This window comes from Symphalangus syndactylus, chromosome 2 (genome assembly GCF_028878055.3).
Source record: "Symphalangus syndactylus isolate Jambi chromosome 2, NHGRI_mSymSyn1-v2.1_pri, whole genome shotgun sequence".
Classification (NCBI taxonomy): domain Eukaryota; kingdom Metazoa; phylum Chordata; class Mammalia; order Primates; family Hylobatidae; genus Symphalangus; species Symphalangus syndactylus.
In genome coordinates, this window is record NC_072424.2 from 59240090 (window position 1) to 59249848 (window position 9759).

A 9759-nucleotide genomic window follows, 5' to 3' on the forward strand; every position below is an offset into this window, starting at 1 on the left:
AGGAGAAAACTGAGGCTCAGAAGTTGCACAAAACCATGAACTAGTGGAACTGAGCTTTACAAACAAAGGCTGTCCTCTACTATATATTATTTCTCCTCAGTACACAACAAATTGGTTCAAAATTATCTAAACCTTTAAAAAGTATATAATGGAAAGTGCTTTTAGTATTAAAGTTTTCATGAATGACCCTAACAAATTTTGTCTAAAAGTTTATTAAAATGCTGACATCATTTATAATCCTTCATTTATTTGTAAAAAGATGAGGACACACATTAAGTGAAGTGCAATTCATTGTGTTTTCTACAAAGTAAGTTAATTTTAAGCAAAACAATCTCAGTGATGATAAATGCATGTCATTATTTATTTAGATGTTTCAGCTCTCGCACTAAGTTTTTACAAGCTGGTGAACACTGACAAAATTATTTCTCCCACAGAACTATAACCACACATCCCCAGACAGTATAAATATATGGTTGAACTAACATTAATACACATCACCATTTTATCAATTACATAATAAAACAAATTGTCAAGTATCCAAATATTAAGTTACACAGCTCAAAAGGCATATAAAATATTAGATGTCTGCTCAATTCATTAGCAGAAACCCACTTCTTTTTTTGCAAGAGAGGTTGGGGAGGAAAAAAAAAATCACACTTTCAAACAAAAATAAGTTGGTAAACACACTTCTGATAAGTATGGGAAAATAATTACAAGAATTTCAGGAAGTTTATGATTACAATAACAAAGCATCTCTACCTTTTAAAAAAATATTTTACTAAATTAAAGAGCATATTCTACATGTTCTGCACAAGACAAAGGCAACATTTTGCTAAAAATAATTAATAGCCCCCTCCCATTCTTTTCTCAGGCCCTCCCTGTTAAGTTGCACCTCAGAGTGCAAACATTAAATTAATGTAAGGCTTTTTTGTCTGAAGACATTAAAGACATGTGCTTCTGTACAATGTAGATTTTCAAAATGGAGGTTTTTTTAATAACAGCACAAAGTGAGATTTATGGAAACACATTAAATAATCACTGTAAGACTTGGTAAAAAAAAAAAAAAATCAATGGTTAAGCAAACCTGACATATACTGGTATGAATGTGGGAGATGTAAACATAAAGTGAGCAGGCAAATAACCATGTAGGCCCTACTTTCAATGTTTGAAATGACTGAAGGAATAAACCACGTAAGGTCTAGTGTTCATAGTTCCTGTGATTTTAGCTCTGTATGGTACTAAAAATATACAAGTATTGTGCTGGCTATTTTGGCACCTAATCTTCCTAAATTCCTTATGTACTGATAAGATTCTGGCATGGGAATAGATTTAAACAAGTCATAACTCAATACTGCATGATTTGGGGAAAGGTCAATTGATACAAATGACAAGCACATTTTATATGCTGACAGCAAGAATCTTTTGCCAAGTATCCAAATAGGTTTACTGTAACCCAAATATAGAGGTTGCCATATCTGTCTAGCTTGTGGCCTGGTAAAACTGCCTTTCAATACTCCTATGGAAGCTTCATTAGACTTACTAAGCCAACATGTTGGCTAATATGTATAACAAATTAGGCCCTATCTCAAGTTCCACTTCCAATAACATTAGGCACCCCAATTTTATTGAATGCAACAGTTGTTTCTATGACCGTTGGAATCTTTGAAACGCAGCCGCATTTTAGGACGGTACTTCTCCAAATACAAAAGTTGCTTGCTGTTAAAAGCTCCACGCCGCTTTCTGGGAGGAAAAAAAAAAAAAAAAATGAAACAAGGCAAAAGCCCCCTACAGTAATATTTAGTGTCTTATAGACAACCATCACCTCTCTTGTGGCAATTTATCTTTTGATTAATTAGGCTGTGACTGATGCAGAAAGGAATATGAACAGGCACATCAGTGCAAATGGGAAAAATCATAAAAAGTTAATTTTCTATATATCTTCGTTTGAATATTGGTTTCAACAGTCGACTCACAAATCCATTTACATGTAAGTCCAAGAAAAGACAAAACTAATTTATAGTAAAGTCAGAAGTTGCCTCTGGTAGCAGGGAAGATGACTACAAAAGCCACAAAGGCATATTCTACAGCACTCAAAATATTCTATGTGTTGTACTGGATGGTTAATTTGGCTGTTATTGTCAACTGGTCTCCTTTGGAGACCTGTGCATTTTATTGTATCTTTAAACGTATCTTAATTATACCTCAATAAAAATACAAAATAACCAACATATTCAATCATGTATTTAAAGCAAAACAATAATTCAAAAACTCTTGTTGGATTAGAATCTTAGTAATATGAGCATCTGCATGAAATGCAAAAAAGAATGTAAGATCTTGATTTCCTGGTTTTAATACTATCTCAAAAAATAATTGTAATGATTAGATGGGCTATTAGGCTATTAAACTCACTGACATTCAACAAGGAAATGAAAGAGTACAAATGAAAAGAGAATCCATTACTTACTGTCTTATGAATTGTACTGCATCTTCGTATTTCATTCCACCTTCAATTAATGCTAGGGCAACAAGTACTGGAGCTCTGGTAAGGTAAGAATTTTGATAAATAGTTTTTTCAAAATTAGATCTTCGTAACTTTATTTCCCCAAACATTCCCCAACTCCGAAGTATCATTATCTACCACCCTTCCTATTTAAGTAATACCTATGACAAAAGTTGACTTTATATTAAAAAATTATAAGAATTTTTCAAGTTTCTGTATTTTCATTATCAACACAGATTTTTACCTAGAATCAAACTGATAAATTCATTTACCTCCCAAGGCCTGCAACGCAATGAACAGCAATACAACAACCAGGTTCTTCACGAAACTTAATTTTCACAAGACTTAACCAGTCATCAACAATCTGGTTGGATGGTGGTGCACCATCATCAAAAGGCCAATCCTAAGTCAAAAGAATATTTAAACATTTTAGATCATTAATATAAACACTGTAGTAATAATTCTAAATTTCTAACATGCAAATGTTTTCAAAAGCATTCCCATTTTAATGTTTAATCACATCTTATTAAACCCTGTTGTCTACGGAATGTGACTAAATGCTCAATCTTTACAAAAATGTTTCACAACTTCAAATCCTTGCTTAGCTTTTCACCTTTATTTAGAAACTAAGATTCTGCACAATAATATAAAATTTGTTTTTAGCTTTTTGAGGTCTATTTATAACTTAAATAGATATTTATTTGAATTTACTATTTGAATAAACTTTTGTAGCGTAGCACCATAAACACGTAAGAACTGTTAAATACTTACGAGAACATGGATACCTTCTTTCTCCACGAGAGCAGTGTCGTAAGTTGCTTCACATACTCTCACTATTGTGGTAACTCCATACTTCTTAAGTTCCTGGAGAAAACGCACATTTAAAAAATCTTAATGTTTAACCACATCACTATAACTCAACATTTTATATTCTGATCATCTCTGATCAGTAAGTATGCTGGTTAACAGAAAATCATTTAAAGAATGCTAGAATCTATTTATGTTTAACACAAAAGCAAATTTTGTTTTAAATGACAATGCTAGAATATAAAAAGTGAATATTAAATATCATACATATTTTTAATAAACCGGAACAGTTTTCTTTCTTTTTTTTTAAATCGTGTGCCCCCTTCAAACACTGAAGTTGTTTACAGTCATGGTAATACCGGATTGGGATGAAACATTAACCAAAAGGGGCTAGCAGCAATGCAGACAAAGGTAAATATAACTAAAGGCATTATTTATAACTAATCGGGTAATCTGACTTCACTCAATTATACTCACTCTTTATTTAAACTTTACTCATTTAAAGTACATCGAATGAAGTCTTAAATACAGTAAAAAAAAGCCCACATACCATTTAAAACTACAGGCTTCAAAATGCATTTATTACTAATTATAACTCTCCTGACATTTTTTATATATATTTTTATATATGGTAATAAAAATTATATATTTTATATAATTTATATATACTATATATTAGTATATATAATGGTATATATACTATATATTAGTATATAGTATATATCATAGTATCTATAATATATATTTATATATATTACATAGAATATATATTAGTATATAAATATATATTATATATACACACTAATATTATATACTAATAGTATATACTAATATATTATATACTACATATAACATATATACTATTACTGTATATATTATATATAGTAATATATAATATATATACTAATATTACTGTATACAATATATACAGTAATATATATAATATATATAGTAATATAATATATAGTAATAAAAATTAAAGTACCATTAAAGTATTTCCCAGCCAGGCGTGGTGGCTCATGCCTGTAATCCCAGCACTTTTGAGAGGATGAGGTGGGTGGATCACCCGAGGTCAGGAGTTCGAGACCAGCCTGGCCAATATGGTGAAACTCCATCTAAAAATACAAAAATTAGCCGGGCAAGGTGGCGTACACCTGTAGTCTCAGCTACTCATGAGGCTGAGGCAGGAGAATTGCTTGAACCGGGGAGGCAGAGGTTGCAGTGGGCCGAGATCATGCCACTGCACTCCACCCTGAGTGACAGAACGAGACTCCGTCTCAAAAAAAAGAAAAAAAAAGTATTTCCATATGTTTTGAGAGGCCTATTTGCTATTCCTTAACAACTGCAGGTATTTATAAAATAAAACATGTGCACATCCCCCTATATTATTCAGCATTCAATTCCCTTCTCCTAGTAAGAAGAGGCAGGTACAGTTTTGGCTACATAGCTACCATCAGGAAGGAACAGAATTAATTTGTATTTGAAAATTGGATCCTAAGCATCAAATGAGGTCCAAGACAAACCAACTTTGGTTTATGGCATTAGTCATTAGGTTAAGCAGATATATAAAAAATCCATAAATGGCAACCTTTCCCATGTAAATTTCTTACAAGATAAGTAAGAGCTATACTGTTTTACTGTCCACATATCAACTTAAGCAAACTCAGGTGCAAGAACTATTAACTCAAGCACATGCCCTTCTCAAAATGTATAAATATACCTCTAACCTATAGAAGACATTGATATTTATTTCTGGGAACTGGAATTGTAGGTATACCATCTCATTTTTTCCAAAGTAGTATTTATTTTGTTAGCTGTAAGTCCCACTATTATATTGCAATCAATTTAAGCTACTAAAACATATCAAATCTTACCTCTATAAATTTGTTTAAGGTCGCATTGGTTGGATTGTGTGTAATAAGAAATCTCATGTTCTTGTATGTGACTTCCACAGGAGCTGGGCGGTTCATTCGAGCCATGGTAATTTAGTTAAAAAACACTCAATAGGGTTATGAAATAATTAAAAAAATTGAATACAGAAACAATGCAAAGAAACTGAAGTCTACTTCAATACACTCCACTTGAAATTCTCAGTGCTTTGAGTATGAAGTTGTAAGTAATGATAAATGAAATGAACCTCCTAACAAGAAGCAGCAATTCTTCAATCCAGTAATACTGAGGCCAACAGAAAAGAAGTGCACTGAGGTTTACCCCATCCAGGTCAGAACTCTTGTAAAATGCTCTGTGGATTTCAATTCAACACTTCTGTGTCCAGGATAACCACTCTTATGGGGGCTTCTTGGTGGAGCAGTAATCAGTTTCTACAGTTCACTTGTCTGCATAGAGGTCGTGCTGTGCCTGGCAGTAATCTCCACTGCCCTTCAGAAACTCCATAAATGTGTGACCAAGAACACCACAGAATTGCTGTTTAAAAGAAAAAGACAGAAAGAAAGACAGAATAAGTTATTTTCCAATTCAAACGAAATATATTAGGGTTTTACACTATTTAAGTACACAACTATCTTTCTAAAGCAGGGCCTGAGCCACTTCATCAACTTTTAATTGAATTGCAAAACTCAAGGGGTGAGCGCAGATTAAATCAATCAGCATAAAACAAGCAGTCAGACAGATTAAACTGAAATCCATGATCTATTACCAAGATTCCTCAGAAAAAAAAACCAAACCCATTGTTACATTTTTGTGAAATTCATATACATATTCATATATATCCTATCTATATAGTTATATTCTCTCTATATATACTATCTATATATAATATATAATTATATGATTCTGTTAATTATTCCTTTCGATAGTTTACATTGTAATTACATACACTTTATGTTGATTTTTCCAAATAACAAAAACATTTTTACACATTAATACAAACTCCAGATAACTCTGAAGTTATTAGTCTTGCATAACTTACTAACTCATAAACTGAAACATCTAAGTTCCTTTCTTTTATATCCTTTTCTTAGACTGATTTAAGTCCTTCTATATTTAGAATCTCATTTTATCCTTAACAATCTGTTAACATTCCCATTAAACTGAAGACGAGGAAAATGAGTCTCTGAAAATCAACTTGTTACATGAAATATCATAAGAATGTATGATTATGAATCTAAAAAGGAAAGAACTCTCATTTATAACTGTAAAGAAAATATTCATAATTTTAATAATGTTCTTTTGTATTTTAAAACCAAAATTTCACATATACAACTCAAAACTGAAATCCAGCTCAGAGAAGGCAGACAAAGGGATGTTGAAGGTGGCAGTGGTAGGTCTCAAAAGCAAGGTAACTACTGTAACCAATAAATATAAACAAATATGAATGTATTTATATTTTCTCTAAGATCCCCCTTAAGAACTAAACCATTTTTATGCCAATATCAAACATTAAACCAATAGTCACAGCATACTTTTAAAATATGTACATGGAAGACACTGATGTTAATAATTAGTCTTCTTCCAAATAGTTTATAAGGTACCTGTGTACTTGGGAGTAAAGAGGGCACTAAGGAAAGTATTAACAGGTTAACAAGAGCAGTAATTCATAGCCACTGCCTCAAGCATTTCATGTGTACACTCATTACCAAAAATGTTTTAACAAAAGGTGTCATTAGTTTCCATGCTTAAATTTAAGCATTTCAAGTCTTAAAATTCAAACGATCTGCTCCCATTTCCATTTTACACCTTTAAATAGTCCCATGCTAGTTATAGTTTCTAGAACTTTGCTAAATTTTGGAGAATAATTCTTATGATGATTTACTGCAGAAAACATCAAGTCAAAAACCCAGTCTACTTTTCTGGTAAAACACAGAACTAGCATTAACAGTTATTTATCAAAAGGTCCCATAAGAAAGGTAACTTTCATTATCACAAGTTTGTTCAAACAAGCCCTCAGAGGTTACTTCACCTAGTTGGTCAGCTGGGTGAAGAAATTAAAAGTGTCTAAATTACAAAGACATCACAGTTACAGTGAATAGAGATTGTAGTAATCTAAAAATAATTTCATTATACTTTCACCCCAAATTCTAAAAACTACCTCCGTAGAATAAAAAGTGTATTGTGACACTTTCCCAATGATATAGAATGATCTCTAAAAGCTTTATAATGACTCATCACAGTATTCTAATTTCTAGGTATTACTTTTTTTTTTCAATTAAAAGCTAATTTGAGACAGTATTTCACACCACTATTTCCATATTTAATAGCTAAAACTCCTGTCGGCTACAACCTAGTCTGGCCGTATCCCTTCATGTAAGTAAGCACTTTCATCAGGAAGCAGAGAAAGCACTATATTAAGAATTCCTTTCCTGAACTGGTTATTTTTACTGAGTGGAGCCACCTAGTGGCTGGGGGGACTCGTCTGTTAAAGCAGTGGTGACCACCGATAGCTTTCTGTTCCACCCAAGACACTCCTCCATTCCCAATCTCCTACCCACAGGAAAAACTATCCATAATGGAGATTTTTTTTCCCTCCCACATATCAGTTGCATTAGAATCACAATCATATACAAGAGGGGAGAGGAGGAAAGAGTAATCTCTGTGCAGAAGCTTAAATCATTATTATACTGCAGAGTCAAGCCAATTAATGTGTGTAACTCCTTTGTCAAATAATTCGTCTGTTCCACATCTATGGTCTTAGGGCACCTAAGAAAGCATATGTAAAATGCTGCTCACTCTTGGGAATGATCTAGTTTTCTAGGTTTCAACTAACAGGAAGCACTGCCTCAGGATCTGGATGTCGAGCAGGTCAACAGTTCCAATCGTAGTGTAAATAACTTAATACTCGTGGACTGGTAGGGGGCTCCGCGGACAAGATAAAAAACCCTCAGAATTCTGGCTCTGGTTGGCTACTGCTGCCACAAACCAACAGGAGGCAACAACATATTACACCACAGAGTTCAGAAATAGTTCTAAACAGTCCCCGATTAAAAGGCGCCATCCAGGGCCCTTCCAAAATTGGCAGGGGAAATGTATGCTGGTGCCCGGAGGGGAAGTCCTTCGCGTCAGTGTAACTAACAGTAGCCCTGTCAGTTTCCAACACGCTCCGACCCAGGCCATTTCTCGACGACTGGCCCAGAGAAAGGACAAGACTAGACTTGTTCCCATTATCACGAGCCCGAGGTGGGGCGATAAATCCGGAAGAGCTCGAATTACCAGGTGGAGCCTGGCAGGAGGGCGGGGCGGAGGGCCGAAGTTCTCACCTAGCAGAACCCCACTCTGGCCCGGGCAGGGGTGCAGCTCGCGGAATGACCCCGAGGGCCGCCGCCCCGCGCACACGGCTGTGTGCGCTGGAGCACGCCCGCTGCGCCCCCTCTCCGCGCCGCAATCACGGGTTCGCGCCGCGCCTTCAGTCAGGCGCGGGCGCCGAGGCCATTTTGTCTGAGGCTCGGGTCCCGGCCGTCGAGCACAAGAGTGTAGCTGCACCCAGTGGCTGTCCCGCGCCCACCCCAGAGCTCCGAGAAGCTCTGGAACCAGATCGTTACCACCCGTGCCTGGCTGTCCCGCCTATCCCACGCCCGCCCGGATCTGGAGGCGAACCCGCCACCGCCGCGCCCTCCCCGTATCCGGCTCCGCAGTGACACGCGCAGCCCTCGCCCCACCCCGGGCCACGTCTCCCGCTCCCAGTGCAGCCACTCTCCTCCGGCCGAACAAAGAGGCCCCGGGACGCCGCGGAGCCTGCCATGCCCGGACAGGTCGCGCCAGACCAAAGGGCCAAGGGCGGAGGCGGTGGTCACAAAGCGGCTTTTGTGCCACCCACCCGGCCCGCTGCGGAAGCCGAAACTGCCCCCGGCCGCCGCACAAGCCGGACCGCGCCGCCGCCGTCGCTCCGGGCTCGGGAGGGACTCAAAAGCCGGTGCCTCCGGCGGCCAACCGCCACCCTGCAGCCCCGAGGGGCCCGGCATCTGCCTCCGCACAGTCGGCCGCAATCGGCCGGCCACAGGGCCATAACCCGCCCGCTCCCACGCGGGACCCACCGGAACCGCAACCCGGGGCAACCTGAAGGAGACGCCGGGCTCCGAACAAAGGCGACAGCGGGGATAGGGGGGCAGGTCGTGAATTCCCAGCTCGAGAGGCGACGATGCAACGGCTACTCACAGGAATATGTTTACTCATTGAAGATTGTGGCCTAATCATACAGCCGGTCCCGAGGCGGCGGCGACACAGGCGGTGGCGGTGGCTGCAGGGCAGGAGGCGGCGGTGGTCGTGGCGGAGCGGCGGTAGCGGCGATGCAGGCGGCGGCGGGGGCACCAGACTCTACCATGCAGTGAGCGGCTCCGAGCAGAGCGCGTAGCCGAGCCGGCCCGCAGCCGAAGGAGCCAATACACGCGCCGAGGCGCCCTTGCGTCACAAGCCCTCCCCTTTATAGCCGGCGCGACGTGCACCCCTCCAGCCACCAATCGCGGCCTGGAACGGCGGGCCAGGAGACGACAGGCGGGGGC

At 38.4% G+C, this 9759-nt stretch overlaps 2 protein-coding genes across 6 annotated transcripts; both read right to left on the reverse strand.

The window, feature by feature from the left end:
- Positions 1-337: 337 nt before the first annotated feature.
- On the reverse strand, positions 338-5731 carry PTP4A1 (protein tyrosine phosphatase 4A1). 5 transcript variants are annotated; one of them, XM_055257421.2, is made up of 5 exons: positions 5182-5731; positions 3272-3364; positions 2773-2903; positions 2465-2539; positions 338-1740 (listed from the first exon to the last, which is right to left on the reverse strand). In XM_055257421.2, exons 1-5 carry the CDS (start codon positions 5284-5286, stop codon positions 1623-1625), a joined length of 522 nt encoding a protein of 173 aa, XP_055113396.1. In that variant the 5' UTR covers positions 5287-5731; the 3' UTR covers positions 338-1622. The 5 variants fall into 5 exon arrangements, with proteins under 5 accessions (XP_055113396.1, XP_055113402.1, XP_055113391.2 ...); XM_055257427.2 differs by having other exon boundaries at positions 2773-2864; positions 5182-5304; XM_055257416.2 differs by having other exon boundaries at positions 338-1736; positions 5182-5304.
- On the reverse strand, positions 5610-9653 carry LOC129470079 (uncharacterized). The gene is made up of 2 exons (XM_055257456.2): positions 9416-9653; positions 5610-5731 (listed from the first exon to the last, which is right to left on the reverse strand). The coding sequence occupies exons 1-2, from the start codon at positions 9452-9454 to the stop codon at positions 5636-5638; spliced, it is 135 nt and encodes a 44-aa protein (XP_055113431.1). The 5' UTR covers positions 9455-9653; the 3' UTR covers positions 5610-5635.
- Positions 9654-9759: the final 106 nt, after the last annotated feature.

Excerpts from the sequence above, each read along its gene's own strand:
- LOC129470079 (XM_055257456.2), bottom strand. The coding sequence starts at position 9,454 with ATGATTAGGCCACAATCTTCAATGAGTAAACATATTCCT. Across the intron at positions 5,732-9,415 it reads CAATGAGTAAACATATTCCT|CAATTCTGTGGTGTTCTTGG; the intron begins GTGAGTAGCCGT and ends TCTTTTAAACAG.
- PTP4A1 (XM_055257416.2), bottom strand. The coding sequence starts at position 5,286 with ATGGCTCGAATGAACCGCCCAGCTCCTGTGGAAGTCACATACAAGAAC. Across the intron at positions 2,904-3,271 it reads AAGAAGGTATCCATGTTCTC|GATTGGCCTTTTGATGATGG; the intron begins GTAAGTATTTAA and ends CTTTTGACTTAG. Across the intron at positions 2,540-2,772 it reads TGCGTTGCAGGCCTTGGGAG|AGCTCCAGTACTTGTTGCCC; the intron begins GTAAATGAATTT and ends TTACCTTACCAG.